At 52.0% G+C, this 23,547-nt stretch overlaps 2 protein-coding genes across 9 annotated transcripts in view; both read left to right on the plus strand.

Annotated features, from left to right (window-relative positions):
* Nucleotides 1-23: 23 nt before the first annotated feature.
* PPCS (phosphopantothenoylcysteine synthetase) lies at nt 24-3,485 on the plus strand. Of its 3 annotated transcripts, none has more exons than XM_042022223.1 (3): nt 24-579; nt 1,226-1,329; nt 2,850-3,485. In XM_042022223.1, exons 1-3 carry the CDS (start codon nt 57-59, stop codon nt 3,171-3,173), a joined length of 951 nt encoding a protein of 316 aa, XP_041878157.1. In that variant the 5' UTR covers nt 24-56; the 3' UTR covers nt 3,174-3,485. The 3 variants fall into 3 exon arrangements, with proteins under 3 accessions (XP_041878157.1, XP_041878159.1, XP_041878158.1); XM_042022224.1 differs by having other exon boundaries at nt 60-140; XM_042022225.1 differs by lacking the exon at nt 1,226-1,329 and having other exon boundaries at nt 30-140.
* Nucleotides 3,486-6,266: 2,781 nt separating this feature from the next.
* CCDC30 (coiled-coil domain containing 30) overlaps nt 6,267-23,547 on the plus strand; it is a 35,756-nt gene continuing 18,475 nt past the window's right edge. Inside the window, exons 1-8 of one of the 6 annotated variants that reach the window (XM_042022226.1) lie at nt 6,274-6,348; nt 6,561-6,746; nt 7,600-7,720; nt 13,261-13,436; nt 17,536-17,689; nt 20,621-20,736; nt 22,606-22,698; nt 23,175-23,281. In XM_042022226.1, coding sequence (XP_041878160.1) covers nt 6,325-6,348; nt 6,561-6,746; nt 7,600-7,720; nt 13,261-13,436; nt 17,536-17,689; nt 20,621-20,736; nt 22,606-22,698; nt 23,175-23,281 — 977 coding nt within the window. In that variant the 5' untranslated portion in view covers nt 6,274-6,324. Of the gene's footprint in view, nt 6,349-6,560; nt 6,747-7,599; nt 7,721-13,260; nt 13,437-17,535; nt 17,690-17,739; nt 20,264-20,438; nt 20,737-22,605; nt 22,699-23,174; nt 23,282-23,547 lie in introns of those variants that run through there. The other 5 variants (XM_042022228.1, XM_042022231.1, XM_042022229.1 and 2 more) reach the window with 5 other exon arrangements.

Raw genomic sequence — 23,547 nt, forward strand, 5'->3', positions numbered from 1 at the left:
CTTCCGGTACGGGGAGGGTGATCACGTGATTTCCGGCGGGGGTGGGTGGGCCGGTCATGGCGGCGGCGAAGGAGGAGAAGGAGAAGGACGAGGAGAAGGACGAGGACAACGACGTGGATGCGGCGGCGACCGAGGGCCGGGTGCGGGCTTGGGCGGCGGCGCAGGCAGCACGCGGGCGGCGCGTGGCGCTGGTGACGTCGGGCGGGACGCAGGTGCCGCTGGAGGCGCGCGCCGTGCGCTTCCTGGAGAACTTCAGCAGCGGCCGGCGCGGGGCCGCCTCGGCCGAGCGGCTCGTGCGGGCGGGCTACGGCGTGTGTTTCTTGCACCGCGCCCGCTCCGCCTTCCCCTGGGCCCGCGCCCTGCCGCCACACGGCCCCGCGCTGCTCGACGCGCTCCGCCTCACCCCGGGGCCGCCGCCCGGCGTGGCCGCCGCCCCCGCCGCGCTGCCCGCGCTGCTGCCCGCGCTCCGCGAGTACCAGCGCGCCACCGAGGCGGGCGCGCTGCTCGCCATCGAGTTCACCGGGCTCGCCGAGTACTTGGCGCTGCTGCGCGCGGCCGCCCGAGCCCTAGCGCCGCTCGGTACGGGGAGAGCCTGGGCGTGAGGGGACGGGGGGACCCAGGAATGAGGGACGGGATGGCCACCGTGTTCGTAGGGCACAAGGCGAGAGAGGATGAAGCCCCCATGTGGGTCTCCAGTGTGAGGGAGCCCAGGAATGAGGGAACAGGGTGGTCCTGTGAGAAGGTTCAGGATGAGGAAGGATGAGGCTCTCATGCGGATCTCCAGTGAGAGGGGACAGGAGGACCAAGAACGAGGGGATATGGTGGTTGTGGGGGGAAAGGTCTACCGGCATAGGGTAGATGATAGAACCCCCTCGCGGTAGCCCCAGGGACCGGGTATGACGTGACCCCGGGGCCTGTGAGGCTCTGGCATGAGGGGACAAGGGGGGGCCCCTTGCTTGGAGGGCTCCTGCACTCCAGCATGAGAGTCTGGGCTGTCCCTGCGGGCTGTTGGGGTTTGGGAGGAGGGGACAAGACAGACCCCAGTGGAGAACAGTGTGTCTTAGGGGACCCCAGGGTGGGGTCAGTGCTGCCAGTGCTGGGGGTGGGGGGTCCCTGGGGGAGGCCCTGGTCTCCCCTGTTTATTGGGTGTGGGTGGCAGCCTGGCTGGCTCTGGGGTGACAGGGACAGGCCATGGCAGTGGGGGACAGCAGTCGTGTTCCCACAGGCTCCAGTGCCATGTTCTACCTGGCAGCCGCCGTGTCGGATTTCTACATCCCGGCCTCCGAGATGCCGGAGCACAAGATCCAGTCCTTGGAGGGGCCCCTGCAGGTGAGGCCCCCCTGGGCACGGCTCTCTCTGCCACCCCCCTCACCTGTCCCCTCCTTGCTTCCAGGGTCCTTCTGAGAACTGGCTGTGGATAAAACCTGGGAAAGCTGCAAAGCAGAAGCTCGTGTGTGTTGTCAGAGGGAACGGGAGGGTGAGATCCCACAGGAACGGAACCCCGTGGAAATCCTGGAGTTGTGTTTTATTCTTATCTTGCACCGAGGGGCCCAGATAAGAGGGCAGGGCAGGGTCAGCCGTGCTCTGCTTTGATCCAGGTCTATTTTTAGGGTGGAATGAAGGGGTGAGTGGTGCCATGGGTTATCTGCAAGGAGGTCAGTGCCGCTCTGTCTGATACAGAGCAGCTTCAACATGTCTGCAGTTGTGGTGTGGCACATGAAGAGGGGCCCCTGAGGTGCCTTCTGCTCTTCTGGCTTTGTCCTTTAAAGCTGCCTGTGCTTCCATGGAGATGAGGAGAGGGTGGATCTCAGAGAGCTGAAGTGCTCCAAGAATAGCTTCTGGAGTACTTGAGTTGCTGCCTGTTGTCTGGAGAGAGGCTTTGGACAAGGGCCTGGAGTGACAGGGTGAGGGGAAATGGCTTCAAACTGACAGAATAGATTTAGATTGGATATTGGGAAGAAATTCTTCCCTGTGAAGGTGGGGAGGCCCTGGCACAGGATGCCCAGAGAAGCTGTGGCTGCCCCTGGATCCGTGGAAGTGTCCAAGACCAGGCTGGGTGGGGCTTGGAGCAACCTGGGATAGAGGAAGGTGTCCCTGCCCATGGCAGGGGTTGGAATGGGATGGGATTTAAGGTCCCTCCCAACCCCAAATCATTCCATGACCTCAGGATCCATCCTGCTTGTACAAATGACAGTCCAACACTGCAGCACCGAGGTCCCTCTCAGCAATGGGAGCAGGTGGCTCTGGAATTCTTTATATAACAAATATATAAAAATTTATTTAATTAATTACCTTCTAAGAAGTTGCTGGGCTTCATTCTTTATTGTTGGCATTGGAAAGATGAGACCTGGCCTGATTCCCAGTGACAGATCGAGAGGTTGGGAGGCTGGAGAACAAAGTCTCCTACTATTTTTCCCCCATGCTTTGGCACTATGATGCCTCATGTATGTTAAGGAGTTGATAGAAGGAAAGGTGAAGATGGGATAAACTGCCTGGATTCTGGAGAGCTGAAAACTCAGATTTATGCAGTTGTAATGCTTTTTTTTTTTTAATCTTCTCTCCTCATGTTTATACTCCCTGAGTGGGGTTAGCTCTGGGAATGCAGAGTTCCTGTGGCCCAGCCCCAGAACCCCCTGATTGTGAGCACCACATGGATCATTTAACTTAAATTTACAGTGTCGTTTGAACCTTGTTTGGTGAGAGCTGCCCAAACACTGCCTCGAAAAACTTCCTGATGTAAATGGAATATGAAACAAAGCTGGAATTTCCCTCTTTCCCATCCCATCTCCTGTTAGAACTCCCGGTAATGTTTCTACTGATTTTTTCTTTTTATCTTTTCCCCACTGCAGATCACAATGAAGATGGTGCCAAAAATGCTGTCACCCCTGGTCAGAGACTGGGCCCCGGAGGCCTTTGTGATTTCCTTCAAACTGGAGACAGATCCCCAGATCCTCCTGGATAAATCTCAACAGGCTCTGGAGAAATACCGGCACCAGGTGGTGGTGGCCAATGTCCTGGAATCCCGGAGAACCTCCGTCATCATCGTCACCAGGGACTCGCAGACTCCCTTATCCCTGTCTGATGAGGAAATAGCACAAGGCATGGAAATAGAGGAGAAGATTGTGAGTTACCTCCAGGGCCAGCACACGGCCTTCATAGAGAGAAATGGCTGAGGAGCAGCTCGGAGGAAACGAGGGAATTGTGCTGGAGAGGGAGTGGGACCGGAGTGATTCCCTGTCCAGGTAGATAAACCAATCCCCACAGAACACTGAGGAGGGCTGTCCAACACTGTGTCACTTTTCTACAGCTTGGCCACGGCTATTGCGGCTTTGTAAAAGAGAAATACATGGAAGAGAAACCATTCCAAGGATATTTGTCCTGGTGTTTACAGTAGAAAACGAGCTTGCTTCTGTCCCGTGGGCTGGGAGAACTGGGAGGACGAGAAATGATGAAGGTCTCTGTATATAAAGAATTTCTTGAATCTCCCTCTTTGAAGTTTCTTTTGGAATGGCTGTAGGAAGGAATGGGGCTTTGCAGGAAAGATGTGCTGGTTTTATGACTGGAGTGGGGAATCATCTGGTGTTGAGAGTGGATGATGAAACCAGGGTGTCACAAAGGAGAATGAGGTGACAGCGACTTTGGGGGAGCAGGTCTTGTGCCAGGAGAGATCCTGGGAGAGATCCCAAGTTCCTACAGTTCAGGTGCTTCAGCAGTGTCCCTAAAGCAGCTGTTTCAAAGGTTTTCCTTCCATCCCAGGTATTTGTAGGTTGCTTTGCTTCGTATTCCATTTACACCAGGAAGTTTTCCAAGGCAGTGTTTGGGCAGCTCTCACCAAACAAGGCTCAAGTGTCACTGCAGAGCTCTGTAAACAAAGGCAAGGCCACATCTGGCTCAGAGCACAGAGGATGGATCCAAGCTTGAGGCCAAGGTTGGAGAAGGGAAGTGGGCACTGAGGGGCGTGGTGTCCAGGGAAGGGACTGGAGCACCAGGAGCGGCTGAGGGAGCTGGGAAAGGGGCTCAGGCTGGAGAAAAAGAGACTCCAGGGGGACCTTGTGGCTCTGCACAACTCCCTGGCAGGAGGAGGCAGCTGGGGGCGGGGCGGCGGCCCGGGCTCTGCTCCCAGAGAACAAGGGAGAGGATGAGGAAACAGCCTCAAGCTGTGCCAGGGGAGGTTCAAGGGTGGATATTGGGAAAAGTGTTCATGGAAAGGTGTTCAGGTATTGGCACGTGCTGCGCAGGGCAGTGGTGGAGTCACCATCCCTTGAAGTGTTCAAAAAAACTGTGGATGTGGCACCTGGGGACATGGTTTAGGGTAAACATGGCAGTGCTGGGGGAATGGTTTGATTTAAAGATCTTGGAGGGCTTTTCCAGGCTTAGTTATTCCGTGATTCTCTGACAGCAGAAGGGGTGGCAGTGATTGACCCTGGAAGGGGACGCTTCCTTTTTGGCTGTGTGGAGTTAGAACTGGAACGTTCCTGGTTTTGTCTAAACCCTCTTCCAACGATTACCAACTTCAAAGCGTGTGCTCCTCACGCCTGCAGGAAACTTGACTGCAGCTCTCCTGCTGTCCACTGTGTGTCTGCTCACAGGCTGTCCTCAAAATAAATTCACTGGGATCCTGGAAAGAAGGACAACAGCACACGGGAATGCTGGAAGCATTTCCAGAGGCAAGACTGTGCTCTGGGTGAAACCACGGAATAGGAGGCAGCAGTGATTTTGTAATAACACCAATTCCCTGAAAGTGAGGGATGCTCAAAAAACAAGGAAAATAAAGCCAGAAGAGCAAGAAAAGAGCACAAGGACGGGATCAGTGGATCCCATCAGTGATGAGAGAAGTCCAGGTTGGTCAGGAGAGGAGAGATCCGGCTGGTTAACTGAGTCAGGAGAAGGAACTCACAACTTCTCTGTGACCAGGACTGATACAGAAGGTGAATAAGCTCCGAGAACTGCCTGTCTTCATCTCCCAATATGTAATTGGTGGGAATGTGGAGTCTGGGATTTCCCTTGTCTTAGAGCCTCTATGGACAGCATGGATGTGTCAGCAGGGATGAGAATGTAAAAATGTGTGTAAGTTGAACATGCCCTTGCAGGAGTGTTGGGACAAGGGATGGGAGAAATGCCACCAACACTGTCTTCAGAGTGTCCTGGGATTTCTCTGAAGTGGTTGAAAAGGAGAGGAATAATCTGAGCTTTTTGAGGAGCAGACTGGGGCAGTGGGCCCTGGGAATCTTGGGGTTTCATTGGACTTGGGAACACTTTGTGGGCTTCCAGTGTTGTGTCTGCCCCTACTTGTGAAGTGCAGGCTGGGGAGGTTCTTTAAGCTCAGTCTGAGGCACAGCCATCCCGATCCCATGTCAGGGATGCACCTCTTCTGTGTGGGAGGTTAAACCAAGCCCATGAGTGTTCCCACCCTGGCAGTGTTTGGGCACCAGCTCCGGGAGTGCCGGTTGTGGTACCTAAGTTGGAGGTGGCTCCTGCAAGTCCGGGACCTGTCCGTTGCTTTCTGAGGATCCCAGAGGGCTCAGTGGAAGGTCCTCACTGGACTCTGCCATGTCCCTCTTCTCCATGTCTCGGTCTTCTCCTTTCTCTGCCATCCCTTTGTGCAATGTCTTCAGCCAGTGAGTCAGTTCTGCAGGATGGACCTACTTTGCTCTGCAGTTCCTCAATCTCATGGAATCATCTTTGGGTTTCAAGGGGCTTTAAAGCTCATCTCATTCCACCTTCCACTAGCCCAGGTTGCTCCAAGCCCTGTCCAACCTGGCCTGGAACACTTGCGGGGGTGGGGCAGTCACAGCTTCTCTGGGCAACCCATGCCAGGGCCTCCCCCCTCAAAGGGAAGGATTTCTTCCCAATATCCCATCTGACCCTGCCCTCTGGCAGTGGGAAACCATCCCCTCTTCTCTTGTCATTCCATGTCCTTGTCCCAAGTCTATCTCCAGCTCTCTTGGAGTAGGAACTGGCATGGTTTCTAAGGTCTCCCTAAAGCCTTCTCTTATCTAGGCTCAGCTTCATGTACTCACCTGCTTCCCCTTCAGCTCTAGCAGATTCACTTGGGGTTTAGAAGAAAATCGGGAAAACTTTGGGCCCCTTTTGTTCATGTTTTTGGCCCGTTTTGGTGACCCGGGCGGGAGCGGCGCTGCGCCCGCTGCCGGCCGCCAGAGGGCGTCACGGAGCGAGGAGGGGGCGTGGCGGCCCAACTACGCGTGACGTCGGCGTGGGGGCGTGGCCTCACACAGGCCCATTCACGGCATTGCGGATTGGGGCGTGGCCGTGGCAAGGGGCAAGGCCTGTTGCCATGGCGCCGGGGGGGTTCAGTCCCGCCGCATGGACGCGGCCTCCGCCGCCCCGGTGGGTGTCCGGCACCGGCCCGGGGGCGTCGGGGGCCAGTTGTACCCCCGGGACCAGCCCAGGGGAGGGTTCGGGGTATTGGTTGTACCCCCGGCACCGGCCCGGCCTGGGGGGGGATTCCGGGGGGTCGGTTGTACCCCCAGGATCGGCCCGAGAGTGTGGGGGTACTCGCGCTCCCCCTGTCGCTCACGGCTCCTCTCGCTGCCCCGCAGGCGGAGCCCCCGGTGCCGGCGGAGCCCCCGGTGCCAGCAGACACCATCCGGCGCTGGCTGCGGGCGGTGGGCGCCGACCCCGCCGCCCCCGCCGAGGAGCAGCTGGGCCTAGCCTGGCGGCTTCTGCGGCGAGCGGAGACCCGGCTGGGCGAGCTGGAGCGGCGGCGGGCCCAGGACATGAGAGACGTAAGGGCCGGAGAGCGGGCCCGGCTGGGGCCTGTCCTGGGAAGAGAACGGCGCTGGGGAAGGTGCTGGAGCACCAGAAGCGGCCGAGGGAGTTGGGAAAGGGAGAAGAGGAGGCTCCAGGGGGACCTTGTGGCTCTGCACAACTCCCTGGCAGGAGGGGGCAGCCGGGGGGGGGGGGGGGGGGGCCGGGCTCTGCTCCCGGGCAACAGGGACAGGAGGAGAGGGAACGGCCTCAAGCTGCGTCGGGGGACATTCAGGCTGGACATGAGAAATTTCTTCACTGAGAAAGTGGTCAGGCATTGCCAGGGGCTGTGCAGGGTAGTGATGGGGTCCCCATCCCTGGAGGTATTCAAAGAACGACAGGACGTGGCACTCAGTGCTCTGGTCTGGTGACGAGGTGGAGTTTCATCACAAGTTGGACTCTTGGGAGTCTTTTCCAACCTCAGTGGTTGTAGAATACCCCCCGAGTTAACCCACCCAGGCCTGCATCCCCTGATCCCCCTCTATGCTGCAGCAGGTTCAGGGGTGTCACTGCCACACTGCTGCCCTCGGGACCTCAGGATTTATGTCCCCGTTCCTCATGTTGGGCATCACAAAGCACCTGGTGAGCCCAGCAGCTCCCACAGAGCCATGATTAAAAGCTCCACACATGCTAGCACCTGCATAGCTGCCTGACCTGCTGACCTCCCAGTCAAGGTTTTACCATCCCTAGGTGTTCCAAAGGCCTAAGACATATTGTCCTGCAAATATTTGAGGTTGTCCTGTAAACATGATGAGGTGGAGAACTTTTTGTGCTGCTGGCTCATTGGAGGTGCTGGCAGACATGGAAGTAGCTGGATTTTCTGTATTTCAGGTGGAAAGCTACGTGGGCCATGTCCGTACCCTGACAGAAGAGTGGGATGCCATTGCCTCTGAATATGAGAAGGAGAATGAGCAGCTCAGGCTGGAGCTGGCACAGCTACAGCTGCAGCAAGGTAGTCCCTTCCCTCCAGAGTGTGGGCCCCAGGAATGCACTGGCAGGTGTTTGGGTCTGGAGAGCTTCTTGGAGAGCTGAGAAGCGTTTTTTGGGGAGTTCTAAGGGAGTTCTCAGTGGTTTGTTGTTCAAGAAGTTGCTAAAAGTGTTAATGAGCTGTTCAAACAGATTTGTAATTGATTTAGAGATTCTTGCCTGCTTTTACTGCCTTTATTCAGGGAATTTGGCAGATTCTGCACGTAGCTCTGTTGTTGCACAAAGCATCTTCTAGAGGCTGTTTGAAGACCAGAATTGATGGTGCTCTTTGGTTTCCAGCTCTGAATTACCTGCTCCCATCAAGTCAGTGAATTTGCTCTTGGTTTTGGTTTACACAAACTCCACATTTTTTAAAACAATGTGAGGGACAGGAATTGTTTGTTCTGGCGATTCAAAACTTGGGTGTGCTCATTGTCATGGAATCCCGGGATGGTTTGGGTTGGAAGAGACCTTAAAGCTCATCCAGTTCCACCCCTGGCCATGGGCAGGATGCCTTCCACTAGACCAAGTTGGTCAGGGCCCCTCAGAGCTTCAGTAATTTTGTTTAAACAAATTATTTCACTTACTTAACTTCAAATAATTTGTTTTCAAACTCTAGGGCCCCTTTTTCTGGGTTTAATTATTGATTTTTTTTCAGTCTTCTGGTGCACTTTCAGTGGTGCTCATAGCCCATGTCACCATTAACTCCTTTCGTGACCTGTATCATCCTGAGCCCTAAGATAAAACTGGCAGTGATGGCACAACTTAAAGAGTTTCTTTGTGATTCAGGCTTTTTTTGGGGCAGCAAATACAGGAGTTTGGGGAAAATTTTGAGCATCGGTTGGGTTTTCAGGGAGCACATCTGGTGGTGTGACTTTCCAAAGAGGGATTTATCTAAAAATTTGATTTTTCTGGGCGCTTAAAGGCGTGGTTTGTGGTGAAAAGGCTGCTTACAAAGGTTAAAATGAATAATGAGCTCTTGGGAGCCTCACTGTGGCAGAAAACTCTGTTCCTGGTTCTCTCCGTTCCCACAAGGTGTCAGTAGAAAGACAGAATATCCCCAAAGCTGGAATGCGGTCATTTCCTCCTGGCGGCTCTGCTCCTCTGGACTTTCTCCATTTCTTGGGGATTCCTGAGGCTGTTGAGCAATGAGTACCTCTGGAATGGAAGCTGAGATCCTTGTCCATGGATCTCGGTGTATCCGGGGGGGTTACTGGTTGCCATCCAGTTGTTCCCAGTGTATTGTCCCGGGGCGGGGGGGGCGGGGCTTTGGTACTGTAGAGTGTTTCTGGAGGGACTTTTTTGGGGCTATCACTCTGATTTTGAGGTTCAGGACTTGTTGTTGACTCACTGCTGGCATTGGCTGCCATGCTGGGATGTGTGTGGATAATTTAAGAATCTGGAAACCCTGCTCCCTCTGGGCTGTCACCTGCGGGGAGAGGTGCCAGCCCCGGGATGTTTTGGGTCTTTGTGGAGCACTTTATTGAGTGACTGGTCCTTTCATCCAGGTTTGTTCAGCTGGAGCAGAGGAGGCTGAGGGTGAGCTGAGGGCAGAGCTCATCCCAGGCTGCAGCTCCTCTGGAGGAGGATTTTATCTCTGCTCTCTGGGACCAGGGAAAGGACGTGAGGGAAAGGCTGGAGCTGTGCCAAGGAGGATTAGGTTGGATCTCAGGAAAAGGTTCTTCCCCCAGAGGGTGCTGGGCACTGCCCAGGCTCCCCGGAGAATGAGCACTGCCCCAAGGCTGCCAGAGCTCCAGGAACATTTGGAGGCCACTCTGAGGCACAGGGTGGGATTGTTGGGGTGTCTGGGCAGGGCCAGGGGTCGGACTGGATAACCCTTGCGGGTCCCTTTCAGCTCAGGATATTCTGTGGTTCCATGGTTCTAGGTCATCCTCTTCTTAAAAAAATCCCCCCGGCCATCTCTATTACGGAGTGCATGGACGTGCTTGTGCTGGAGATGCTGCACAATCCCAAAGGCTTCTGTTGGGCTGCTCCAGGTCTCTAATGTGTCCCTGCTGCAGGGTTCTATGCTGCATCCCTGTGTCTGTTCCCCAGGCCTCTGCTTTTCGTCAGAGTTCTTGGAATCATCATCTTGTCAAATCCAACCATTCCCCCAGCACTGTCAGGTTCACCCGAAGTGCCACATCCACATGTTTTATGAACAATTCCAGTTATGGTGACTCTGCTTCTCTGGGCAGCTGTGCCAGTGCCTGACCAGCCTTTCCATGAATATCCACCCTGAACCTCCCCTGGCTCAGCTTGAGGCCATTCCCTCTCCTCCTGTCCCTGTTCCCTGGAAGCAGAGCCTGACCTCTCCCCGGCTGCCCCCTCCTGTCAGGGAGTTGTGGAGAGCCAGAAGGTCCCCCTGAGCCCCATTTTCTCCAGGCTGAGCCCCCCAGCTCTTAGCTGCTCCCCATAGGATTTGTGCTCCAAGTCTTGCTCCCCCTGTTGTTTTTGCAAAACACCCGGATGTCTCATCAGGCATAGGATGATCCAGGGGATCGGCCTGGAGAAGGAGCTTTGTGGAAAGACAGACCCTGGTCTGCTGGGATTGTTAAAAATGTGGGCAAGGCAAGAGGACAGGATGGTGGTTGGTAGCTTTTGGAAGCATTGAAAGGAGAGTGGGAAGGGGCAGCTGGGGACAGTGGCTGGTTCAAGCCAGTGGTACAAAGGAGGGGCTTGAGCTGTGGATGATGCAGGGCAAGGGACAGGATCTGTCCTGAGACACCTGAGCTGAGAGCTGGGGAAGGGAGCCTGGAGACCTCTGAGTGGGCTCTCAGGTCTGAGCACACTCCCTCTTCCAACAGCAGGCAAACGGATCAGAAACTCTGCTTGGTCTGGCATCACTCAGAGCAACTTGATCTGCTAAAAGCTGTTTCATAAAATCATGGCATTATGGAATGGGTTGGGTTGGAAGGCACCTTAAAGCTCATTCCATTCCACCCCCTGCCATGGGCAGGGACACCTTCCACTATCCCAGGTTGCTCCAAGCCCTGTCCAATGTGGCCTTGGACACTTCCAGGGATCCAGGGGCAGCCACAGCTTCTCTGGGCACCCTGTGCCAGGGCCTCACCACCCCCACAGGGAAGAATTCCATCCCAATATCCCATTTAACCCTGCCCTCTGGCAGTGGGAAGCCATTTCCCCTTGTCCTGGCACTCCAGGCCCTTGACCAAAGTCTCTCTCCAGCCCTCCTTTAGACCCTGAGGATAATTAGCACTGGTGACTGAAACTGAGCAGTTTCTGAAGATAAAAAGTCAATCTCTCCTCACACATTTGCTCTGTGCCCATCCTGGGCTCACAGGTTCCTACAGGGAGCAGCCAAGGCTGGTTGATGCTGGGCCATCGAGCTGAGTGTCACCTCATCTGATACCTCTGCCCAGAGTGACATTTTTCCTTCCCTCCAGGCAGTTCCTGATCCATTTCTGATGCTCTCGCTGAACGCGTTGGGTGTTGTTGGAGGGCAGATCGATGGTGCTCCCAAAAGCCTTCCTGAAAAACAACTGGAATGGCAGCAAAACGCAGTGCTGGGGGAGCCGCCTGGATTTGTTTAAAAAGTGGAATATAAAGAATAAGTAGTCATGGTCTGAGCTTGTTGTAACAGCTGGGCTGGTTAAACACACCCAGCAGGTCTGGAGGATGCAAGGCTGTGGTGGGGTGAGGTGGCTGCTGTTTCTGAGAGTATTCTTGGGGTAGGAAAATAGAAATATTAATGTAAAAGTTGCTTCCAAACAAGTGTGGATGGGGGTGGGAGATGCCAGTGGAGCTGTGGTGTGACAGTGCCTGGGGCAGGGATTGGCTCTTCCCAGACATTGGATGGGGGAGGGAAAGGGCTTGTAAGGAATCAGTGGGGTTTACACACAGGTAACCTGTGCTGTGTGGGCAGACCCCCCTCATCCTCACAAATCATTTTTTCTCTCCAGCCTTTGGAATATGTCTGGGATCGAATGTGATACCAGTTCATCCTGCATTGCAGGCTGGGGACAAGGGAAGCACTGGCAGGTGAAGGTGGTTCAGGGCACAGGGGGTCCCATCCTGGCTATAAACCAGAGCAGTTTCTGTTCATTTTAGCTGGAATTTGGCAAAACTGTGGGAGGAAAGTGCCAGGCAGGTTGGGGTTCAGTTTAGTGTGATCCATGGGCCCTTCCTGAGGCACACAGAGCAGTTTTGATCCTGCAAACTGCCTTGTTTGCTCTGCTGCAGCAGGAAGCTGCTGGGGAACCCTGCTTGACCCTGTATTGACCAGGCTATGCTTTGTGTCCCTGGGGAAGATGCCCAGGAAACCGCAGGGTGTTTTCCATCCACAGGGCTGGATGGAGCCGGCTGCGAAGCGCGGAGTGGAAACATGGGATCGATCGGAGCCTCGGGATGTGATTGTGCTGGGTCCTGTGTTAAATCAGTGCATGGGAGCGAGGGACAGGCTTGTCCAGGGCTGTGTCTGAGAAATATTTGCTCTGCTGAACCTCTGCTGTCCAACTGTAGATCCTTGAGCAGGGAAAGAGTGGGAATGTCCCTCCTACCTCTATACAGATCCCTGCACTTCCCATCTTACAACACTTGGAAGCCTTTGTAATCTGGTTTGGGCTAGAAATTTGGTCTATTGCTTTTGGTTTTAATATGAATTACACAGGGAGGGTTTGAAAAGCCCTCCCCTGGCTCCACAAGCTGCTGGATCCAATGCAGGAGTTGCTGCCCTCACCATGCCAGACACCAAAGGTTCCTCATTTTCTCCTGGCAGGTAAATTCCATCCACGCCAACAAGGGGGTCTTTTTAACAAGTGTTTGTTGCACAAACACAATGGTGCCCAGCCATAAACTGACTTCTGCAAGTCTTGTTGTCATGTTTTTGCCTTAGAGACCCTTGAATCTGGAAGTTTTTCCCAGTACAGAGTCTTCCAGGCTATAATTTTTGGATAAATGGTGAAGCACTGGCAGTTTAATTCTTAAAGATATTCAGATCTGCCTCCTTTCCAGACATTCCTTGGGAAAATAGTGATGCTCTCCAGGAGTGATCTAGTATTTTGTGTGTCTCCTGCCAAAGAAAACATGTCTGTGACTCTGTGTCCGTCTATTTGCTTTCTCTCCAAGATTGGACTTGATGATCTCAGGGTTGGAACTGATGATCTTGGAGGTCTTTTCAACCTTAATGATTCTCTGGTTCTCTCAGTATCTGTTTACTGGTGTTTAGTTTCCACCAAGCTGTACTTAGGGTTGAAGGGGCTGAGGATAAACCAGGTTGGAAGAACTCTGACTGGGGGGAGCAGGTCCTATCACATGCTTGGCAGTCAGGGAAGGGTATGTGAAGAGAAACCTTGAGAGAGAGGGAATAGGGCTGAGATAATGGATAGCAGGGAGTGGGAGGCAGTGAGGGAGTTGGGAAGCAGGAGAGACTTGAGGAGCTGTTGGGCTCCAGGAGAAATGGGGCTGTTGCAGTGAGGAATGTTTAGAGGAGGTGGGACAGATCTCAAGGAAATCCTGCCCTTTGTTTGTTCCTCTTCTGACACCAAGCCTTGCCTTGCCTTGCAGAAATACAGCTGAAGGAGGTGCAGGAGATGCTGGAGCAGGAAGGTTTATCCCAGATCTCCTGCAGCGCTACCAGTGAACAGGTCGCGTATTTCCTGGTGGAGCGGGCGGCGCTGCTAGGAAAGCTCGAAGTGGCAGCCCAGCAACTGGAATCCCACAGCATCATGGATGGACTCCAGGTACCTCCTGCTCTGTGGCTCTGGCTGCCTGAGAGCTTCTGGGAAAGGAGTATCTTCTGGATATTTCTGTAATGAAAACTTCTCCTGTCTTTGAGGCCACTGTGGAGTCTTGGGGCTGAAATACTTGAAGGAGCTACAAGAAAGATGGAGAGAGAGTATTTACAAGAGCCTGGAATGTCAGGACATGGGGGAATGGCTTCAAATGGACAGAATAGGTTTAGGTTGGATATTGGGAAGGAATCCTTCCCTGTGAGGGTGGTGAGGCCCTGCCACAGGGTGCTCAGAGAAGCTGTGGCTGCCCCTGGATCCCTGGAAGTGTCCAAGGCCACATTGGACAGGGCTTGGAGCAACCTGGGATAGAGGAAGATGTCTCTGCCCATGGCAGGGGGTAGAATGGGATGAGCTTTAAGATCCCTCCCAACCCCAAACCAGTCTGGGATTCCAGGATTCTAAGTCAGCGCCTTTCTTAATTCTCACACTTTGCACTTGATTTACTCCCACATCTGCACAGGGACAGTGAAATGGATTAATTGTAATACTATATTGAGGAATTTGTGATGTGGTTGGGGTGAGGATCTTCACTGGGTAAGAATGACTTTCTCTGGGTTCAGGGGGAGCAGAGGAGGCTGAGGGCAGAGCTCACTGGTGGCTGCAGCTGCTCCTGATCTCTGCTCTCTGTGAGCAGGAGCAGGATCTGAGGGAGCAGCTGGAGCTGTGCCAGGGGGGTTTAGGTTGGATATCAGGGAAAGGTTCTTCCCCCAGAGGGTGCTGGGCACTGCCCAGGCTCCCCAGGGAATGGGCACGGCCCCGAGGCTGCCAGAGCTCCAGGAGCGTTTGGACAGCGCTGCCAGGGATGCCCAGGGTGGGGTTGTTGGGGTGTCTGTGCAGGGCCAGGGGCTGGATCGGATGATCCTTGTGGGTACCTTTCAGCTCAGGATATTCTGATTCTATGGTTCCAAGGCCACCAGTTTCCACCTACTCTTGACTTATGGCCATGTCTCAATGGAGCTGGAGTCCAGGAGTGCTCTGGGATTCTGGGAGCTGCTGTTTGTCCCTGAGCTCCCAAACACTGAGGACCTCAAATAGGGGTCAGGGCTCCTGCTCTTGTTCCTTTCTGTTTCTTCCTGCTGACAGGAATGGAATGACACAGCAGTTTGGATTGGAAGGGACCAGGGACACCTTCCACTAGACCAGATTGCTCCAACCTGGCCTTGAACACTTCCAGGGAAATGTTACAAATTTAATACTCTCTGTTTCCAACCAACCACAGCTTCTCCACAGTTCTTACACGGGGCACTCTTTCTGTGGTTTTAACCAGATATGGACACGTTGGAGATGTGTTTTCCTGGCTAACTGTCTCCCTGACAGGACTGATTACTCTCCCCAGTGATGTCATTGCTATCTGTGCCTGTGGAGCAGAAACTGTTGATTAAACACTCTATTGTTCCCGGGAGCATCCCACTTGTTTTGCAGAACCATTAGAGTTGCTGCAGTGTTACGGGTTCATGTGTTAATTGCTCCTCTTACTCTGTTTACTGGAATGTGTGGCCTTGCTTGTTCCCAGCTGGCCTGTTCCACTCCAGAACGAAGGGCTGGACACGTTCCTGTCTGGTACAGGGATGAATTCAGCTTTTAGCCAGACTGCTCAAGCAGAATTGATTGTTTTATTGCATCCCCAGGAAAGCAGAAAGGCGGGATACAAACCTGCCTCGCTGTGTGGTCAGCTCTGGGAAATCCATAGGGAAATGCCTTCTGGATTCATGGCATGTGCCAGCTCACTCACCCTCTGAAGTGCCGCATATTGATGGCAACCAATGTGCTGAGCCTTAGGATGCAGTGGAACCCTCAGTGCAGATGCAGTGTGTAGGTTAACGGGTGAGTTCGGTCGGGACGGAGACGGATGGAGATCTCTATAGGCAGGTCTTGGGACACAGTCGGTTTATCGTAAAGGGCGTGGGTATTGGGGCACTGCTCAGAGCTGCTAGACTCAGCTCTGAGCAGGCCCAAGAGAGTAAGCAGGTGAGAGAGAGAGAGAGGGTGTAAGAGCAAGAGTGGAAGTAAGAGTAGAAGTGGAAGAGAGGAATAGAGAAGTGAGAATCAGAATCAGAAGTGAGAATGTCTGAAGTCCTGGTTACAATACAATAAATCATCTTCTGTACTGAATATTCTAATTGTCACTAACCAATCTAATACAAGATTCAAATCCTATAGCATTTACATACAGCCTATAAGAGTCCTTATATTACCATAGAGTGTTACATCTTAACTTCTAAAAACTACTCTTTGGACCCCTTCTGCTGAGCTAGTAGGGTCTGCTCTGACCCTTGGACCTGTTTGCAAGCAGAGGGTATTGTTTCATCAAGAGGGGATTACTTCAGTGGCCATACCATTGTTTTCTAGTTGTTCAGTAACTAAGACCTGGTATTTCAAAAGTGGCTTTCATTTCGATGTTGCCTGTAGTTTTCATATTCCCAAAATCTTTTGTCAGGCAATCATATTTCCAAGGTTTTCCTGTTCCATCTTCCCCAACAGCAGTGGAACAGGAATGTGTAACTCCATAAAAAAGAGGAACATGGAGCAGTGGTCCAGGGAACCTCATGGAGTTCGAGTCCCTGTGCCTGGGTTGGGGCAATCTGAGAATGAGCACAGGCTGGGGGAGGAATTCATGGAGAGCAGCCCTGCGGGATGGATTTGGGAGTTCTTACGGAAAGCTGGACATGAGCCAGGAGTGTGTGTTTGCACCCCAAAGGCCAAACAGCATTGTGACTCTGCTCCCCTCTGAAGAGACCACCCAGCAGTGCTGCTCCAGCTCCAGGACCCCAGCATAGGAAGGACCTGTTGGAGTGAGGCCATGGAGATGCTCTGAGGGCTGGAGCCTCTTGGGAGCCAGGCTGGGAGAGCTGAGGATGTCCATCTGGAGAAAGCTCTGGAGAGACCTTAAGGCCCCTTCCAGTGCTTAAAGGTGCGCCAGGAGAGCTGGAGAGGGGCTTTGGACAAGGGTCTGGAGTGCCAGGACAAGGGGGAATGGAGGAGGAATTCTTGGCTGTGGGGGAGGTGAGGCCCTGGCACAGGGTGCCCCGAGAAGCTGTGGCTGCCCTGGATCCCTGGAAGTGTCCAAGGCCACATTGGACAGGGCTTGGAGCAACCTGGGATGGTGGAAGGTGTCCCTGCCCATGGCAGGGGGTGGAACTGGATGGTCTTTAACATCTCTTCCACTCCAGGCCTTTCTATGATCCCATGATTCTAGGTCTCCCAGTGTTACTCTGACAAAGTGAGCCAATCACACTCAGTGCCAACACTTGGGGCAAAACTGAGCCCTCCAGCTCTCATGGGCAGGCCCAGGAGATCAGAGGTCTTAAAAAAGTAGTGAACCCACAGAACCCCCCAGAGTAGCTGGGAGAACTGAGGGATTTTCACAAGGGTTTGGGATAACTCCGGTTGAAACATCCCCGTCAAGTATAAGGCACGATAATAAAACCCCTTCTAGTCAAGATAGGTTGGAAATGAAAATCCCCCTCAGTGGTCCTGAGGGACACGTGTCAGTGCCAAGGGACACGTGGCCCTGTGCTGGTGGTGCTGCTCTTCAGGAACATCTCTCTGTGCAAGGCTGGCTTTGCTCACACCTGTCAGGCATTGGGAGCTGAATTCCCAGAGCAACAGGAATGCATACAGCTTCCTGGGGAGACAGAAATAAGGAAATAACACATTTTCCTCCTGGTGACCTGGCTCATAGTTGAGATTTCATAGAATCAGCAAGGTTGGAAATGCCCTCCAAGATCATTGAGTTCAACCATTCCCCCAGCACTGCTAGGGCCACCACTAACTCAAGTCCCTAGGTGCCACATCCACAGGGTTTTTGAATACTTCCAAGGGATGGTGACTCCACCACTGCCCTGGGCAGCCCATTTCAACATCTAACCACCCTTTCCCTGAAAAATTTTCCCTACTATTCAAGCTAAACCTCCCTTGGCACGGCTTGAGGCTGTTCCCTCTTGTCCTGTCCCTTGTTCCCTGGGAGCAGAGCCTGACCCCCACCTAAGGCATCAACATCACCACAGGGTTTCTCATTTCCATTGGCACGTTAACCCTTGTGCTTCAGTTCTGCAGGGAAGAGCTGGAGGGGGAACCAGCATTGCCTGCAGGAATTGTGGGAGATCTGGATGAGGCCCCACAGAGGCTGGTGGTGGCCCAGGAAGATATCCAGAGGGTGACAGAGGAGCTGGAAGCACCAGGCAAGGAGCAGAGTGGAGCAGGTAAGCGCTGCTCTGGTGGCCACTCCTGGCCTGCTCTTAGCCCTGGGTGGCGGGGGGGGGGGGTGCAGCCTGTCCTGTGTCCTCTCTGTTTGGAATGTGGGAAAATCAGTGCCAGGAGTCAGTCAGCCTGCTCACTAGGAGGTGGGAATGCAGTTGTTAACAGTCACAAATCCATTAATTCTGAGACTGGGCTTCTCTGGTCTGTGATGCATCTGCACAGTCTGGACTAATTTCCTATCCCTGGCTCCTCGCCAGGGAGAAATTTCTGCCCTAGGAGGGGATGGAGAGGAAATGATGGCTTGGTCTGGAAGCACAGTAGCTGAATTACCATGTGCACAGGGTCAGTTAGCAGAGCTGGACACCTCATCCCAGGGTTCTCCAGGTGCAGTTTGGGATGTTGCCTCCATAGGATCCTTAGCAAGTGCAGCAGTGGGGAAGTGACTGGGTACATTGTCCTTGCTGAGAATATTCCCTTCACCTCCTTGAAACAGCTGTTGACCAGCCCTGAAGTGTTACTTATTAGTAGGATTTTTTATAAATTCTGACTGTAGAAATAAACAGCTTTCTGGTGGTAAAGCTGCTCTTGGAGTGAAATGTCCATGGAAAATGTCCTTAGCGATACACAGGTGTCTAGATGCTCTCTTGGGGGGTTCCTTGCATTGTCCCCAAATCTGTGATGCAGAATTTCATTGGAGAACAGCAGTTGGGATGAGGTGACTCATCCCAGCCCCATGTGCCTTTCCAGGGACCAGCTCCCTTCCCTGGCACTACCTCGGGCAGGTTTAGGGCACAATTGCAGATCCTAGGGCTCCCCTTGGAGCTCACACACACAGCACCAGGACCTGAGAGCTCCTCTCCAGCCCCAGCAGCTCCTCTCCAGCCTCCAGCCCCATCATTCCCTGCCTTTTCATCCCTGTACTGGGTGGGGATCGATCCATAGTCCCCAGGGATGGGGTGAGTGGTGTGGCAGCTCCAGTGCTGGCTCTCTGGAGCACGGACGGGCTCCAGCCTGGGACTCTCACAGATTGTAGCCTGCTCAGGGAAATCTGTGCTTTCTGAGGTGTCAAATGAATACAAGGCTTTGCAAACGGTGAGTAAGGGTTTAATGCTTGTTTTGTCTCTGGGATTTGTTGTGCTGTGTGTGCAAAATGAAGGTGACAGAGTCGCAGTGGCTTCCCTGGTTCTCTGTCTCCTCATGGCTTCTCCTCCTGGCGAGCTCCGAGACAGCTGCTCTGGGAATCAATTGATTTGCTACTAAAAACCTAAACTGGGATCACTGATCTTTAGTAAAACCCCCTTAAACAGCATATTTTGGTTCGGTGGTAACTTGTGTGCATTAGAGGGAAGAATTCCTGACCAGTTTGAGCCCAGTTAGTGGGATTTTGGCGAGGAAAGGCTTTAAATGCTATTTAACAAAGTGCATAAGGAATGTTGCGGGGTTTTTCCAAAGCAGAACTAGGCTGCCACATCCAAACACTGTTCTCCTTGTGGAATCACCCCTGTGGTCAGCCCTGAAGGAAGCTGAGGGGGAAAACCAGGAGAAGGAATGGGAAAATAGGGGGTGGTCAGGATTTTTGCAAGAGGAAAAGAGCTGGAATTTTATTATCCTTTTATCATCCTTTTAATCATCATTTTGGTATAATTTTATCATCAATCTGTGTAGTGATCAACATGCTTTTGAGTAAAATTTCTGTTCTGGTGGAAGATGGAGTTGGAAGGAGATGATCTTCAAGGTCCCCTTCCAATCCAACCCATTCTATGATTCTGTGAAGATGTTCTTTGCTTTTTATTTTAAATGACACGACTGAAAATCTGACATCAGAATCCTTGTTTGAAAAAGGAATTTGTTGCTTTTTCTGAACTGGAACCAAAGAAAGAGATTTGTTTATTATTTTTCCTGAATAGACATAAAATTTAAACTAAAATTTCCTGTGCCCAGTGTTAAGCTTAAAAGGGAAAAATATTTCTTCCCTTTTCTCTAAGGAAATTTGTCTCCCTGTTTTTTGGGAGGAGATCAGTGTGTCCTCAACATGTGCTCTTAGTACAAACACCTTTTCCTATTTCTGCCCTGGAAATATTGGGAATCTGCATTAATTGGTTTTGGTATTAATTTAGTCATTGATCCAGGTTTGAAGGCTTGGTGTGCAATTTTTCCAGTTGTAGCCATTCCATTAAATTTTAATGCCTGGACAACATGGATACGTTGGCTGGGATTGTGTTCCTGCTTGTGGCAATGATGGATTTTATGGTGAAAATTCAAAATGCGGCTGTTTGGGTTTTCCAAAGAGTTTGTGAAACCCGTATGAAATGAGGTGAGTGACTTAAATGAGGTTTACCTCCATGATCCAGAGGTAAACTGAATCACTGGAATAATGATGGAGAGACTGCTGTTGAATCTGGATCTCCAGGGACATCCTTTGCTGTGGGAGGGAGAGGGCGTGGATGTGGGATGTGTTCCCACGAGGATGTGGGGTGTGTTCCCATGTGGGTGTGGGATGTGTTCTCAGTGGATGCGGGATGTGTTCCCGTGTGGATGTGGGATGTCTTCCCAGTGGATATGGGATGTATTCCCACATGGGTGTGGGATGTATTCCCACATGGGTGTGGGATGTGTTCCTGTGTGGATGTGGGATGTGTTCCCATGTGGGACGTGTTTCCAGTGGATGTGGGATGTGTTTCCAGTGGATGTGGGATGTGTTCCCATGTGGATGTGGGATGTCTTCCCAGTGGATATGGGATGTATTCCCACATGGGTGTGGGATGTGTTCCCGTGTGGATGTGGGATGTGTTCCCATGTGGGACGTGTTTCCAGTGGATGTGGGATGTGTTCCCATGAGGACATGTCCATGCTGCCTCCCACCTTTCCCATGTGTGGGATCGGTGTGGGCAAGGCCAGGCCAGTGACCACTTTCCTGGTGCCACTGTCTCCAGACAGGACTGAGCTCCAGAGGGCCATGGAGCACAACAGCCGGCTGGACAAGGAGATCCTGGCGCTGCGGGCGCGGGTCCAGACGCTCGACCTGGAGAGGAAAGCGTTCCTGGAGCTGGTGAGGATCCACCAAGCCAAGCCAACAATCGTGGGCTGGCTCCTGGAAGTCATCCCTGCTCCCAAACCTGCCCTGCCTTCCCCTTTTCCCTCCCTGTTCTATGCCCAGTCTTTCCAGAGCTGCACTTTGGCTGTGTTGTGGTTCATGGAGCAGTAAAATTTGGGAAGCAGGCAGAATGCAGCTCTGGGAGCTTCCTTCCATGCAGGAAGAGTTGGAGGGATTCTAACTGAGTGGGGGCTTGAGGATTTTGGGACACATTTTCCTGTGCCTGTGAAGAGGGATCAGCTCCCTGCTCCTGGTTGGTGTTTACCCCAACTCAGGTGTGTAAACAGAGTAAGGAACACATGTGCCTTTCCCTGGACTGGATTAAAGAGTTCAGTTTACCTAAGTTTGTCTTTAACCCCTCAGGAGCTGGTTTGAAATCCATTTGAAATTTATGCTCATTTTTGATCCCTCTCAGCCCCTTTAGTTTTTAACTTGGCCACATTGATTAATTTGCTTATTTTCTGTGGGCTCTCTTAATGGAATGACTCACTATTACATTACTGTTACATTATTATTAGTTAAATGCTCGGTGTCGTACAGCCAGGATTCTCTAAATGCCACCTAGAATTAAGGAACAATTAAGGAACTATCAGCCAGATAATTCCTTACTGAAGTTGCCAACAGGGAAGGGATATAGGAGTCTGCTTCCTATTAAAATGTGTCATTGGGCACAAAATCTGCTGCTGTTCTTATTTCCTGATTTCCTTAGATCAGCCTTTGAGAGCCTGGAATTGCCTCTGCCGTCCCAGCACTGAGAGTTCTTGGCTGTCTTGCAGTTCTCTCACATCAAATGAGTATCGTTAAATTAATACAAGTATCTCTGAGAATATAACTTTTCAAATAATATTTATCAGATAATATCTTGAATAGGATTTATTCCCATTTGAGGGGTTCAGAATTTTACGGTATTTTTTATAGTACAGAATTTTTTATAGTTTTGTTCCTTGCATTTAAAAAAGTTGCTGGTTCTTCCATGTCTGTCACCACAAACCTTGTGTTTACAGCATGGTCTCTTTCTGGAGCTGCAAAAAAACATAGCTTAGTTCAAATTCCTCTGTTTACTCTTTTTTTTATTCCCAATAATGTTTTCCTTGCTGTAGGACATTGCTCCTTTCAGTCATTATGGATACACACGTGTATGTATAGATTATAATAAAGTAGAAATATAATATTAAAATCTATTTATTTGTCTATATATGTCTATGTAGACAAAAACCATATAGATACATGTAACATATTGTGGTCACCAAACAGGAAAAAATGTAGCCAGACTGAGATCAGTTCCAGTCACATGTTAAGCTAAAAGCAAATTGCCTTTATTCCTTAGGAATGGGGTTTAACTGTTGGCACAGAAGTTGAGAACCCCTCAATTTTTAATTTATAGAGTAGAAAATGTAATTTATTACCAACTACATCAGCTCTGTGTCCTGAAAGGTGTTTTCTTGCCTGTGGGTTATGAAGAGCAGGGGAGGAGCAGGGTGGGCAGTTGGTCTGGGATGAGCTCTGACTGTGGGGTGAAGAGCTGCTGCTGGTGATGGAATTCCATTGATCTCATGGATGGAAGACACTGAAAGGTGTCCTCAGAAATAGCAGTTGGAATCTGACACAATGTGGGTGTGGTCAGGAAGCGAAATAAATTCAGGAAAATCACCCTTTAATGGATTGCACATTCCCACTTTCGCTGTTCCTTGTCTGAGGCCATCCGGCAGCTGGAGCAGCCACAGGATCTCAGCAATCCCTCAGGATAAGGAATAGCAATAAATTAATAATAAATATGAAAATGGAATGTTTGCCAAAACTCAAAGCGGGTGTTTTGTGTTGCAGGTGGAGCAGCTCAAGGAGGAGATCTGTGAGTACCAGCGGAGCGAGAGGCTGGAGCCTCCACCGGCCGAGGGAGTCGGAGCAGCCTCACTGCAGGTGTTTCCAAGGGCTCGCTCTTTGTCATTCCAGAAAAACAGGGTCCCCTCTGCATCCCTGACCCTAGCTGTCTGTGAGAACCTGGATGTTCTGTGGTTGGAGGGTTTTGCTCCTAGGGCCTAGAGATGAAGCTGACGTGACTCATGTTTTATTTCTGAGAGACGCAGGTAGCCTTGCAATCACTCTGTGCTCGCATGGGAAAGATGTGGAGCTGTTGGAGCTGAGTGAGAAGGCCAGAAAGATGCTCCGAGGGCTGGAGCCCCTCTGCTCTGAAGCCAAGCTCGGAGAGCTGGGGGGGTTCATCTGGAGAAAAGCTGGCTCCAGGGAGACCTTAGACCCCTTCCAGGGCCTAAAGGGGCTCCAGGAGAGCTGGAGAGGGACTTTGGAGAAGGGTCTTTAAGGTCCCTCCAACCCAATCCATCCTGGGATTCTGGGATCTCAATCCTAGTTCTGTGCTAATGTTGATTTTCTCTCAGGCACAGGGCACACGGGAAGAAGCAGGAGCCGATGGAGATGCTGGTGCCAGCAGAGCTGCCCCGTATCAGGAACATGGAGATCAGGGTGGTGAAATTCTCCACAAAAGGTGAGAGGTGTAGAAATTCTTCACCCCTTGTACTTCCACTGGTTCCTGGTGCTGTGCCTCTGGTGCTCTGTCTTGCAGGATTATTTGGTTACTAAATTGTTTTAAAATACCCTTTAGGACTTTGTTCTTCTGCTTCCAGATGGGAAAATTTGGAGGTGATGCAGTCCTGAGGAATCACTTCCTCCAGTTAAATGCTGACACTTCCTCCAGTTTGTTGCTTTCCTAAAAGAAGGGATTTGGGCTTTTGGAGCTCTCTGTAGACAAAA

This window comes from Corvus kubaryi, unplaced genomic scaffold (assembly GCF_017639235.1).
Source record: "Corvus kubaryi isolate FWS band 111438036 unplaced genomic scaffold, C.kubaryi_AGA036_p1.0 37189, whole genome shotgun sequence".
Lineage (NCBI taxonomy): Eukaryota > Metazoa > Chordata > Aves > Passeriformes > Corvidae > Corvus > Corvus kubaryi.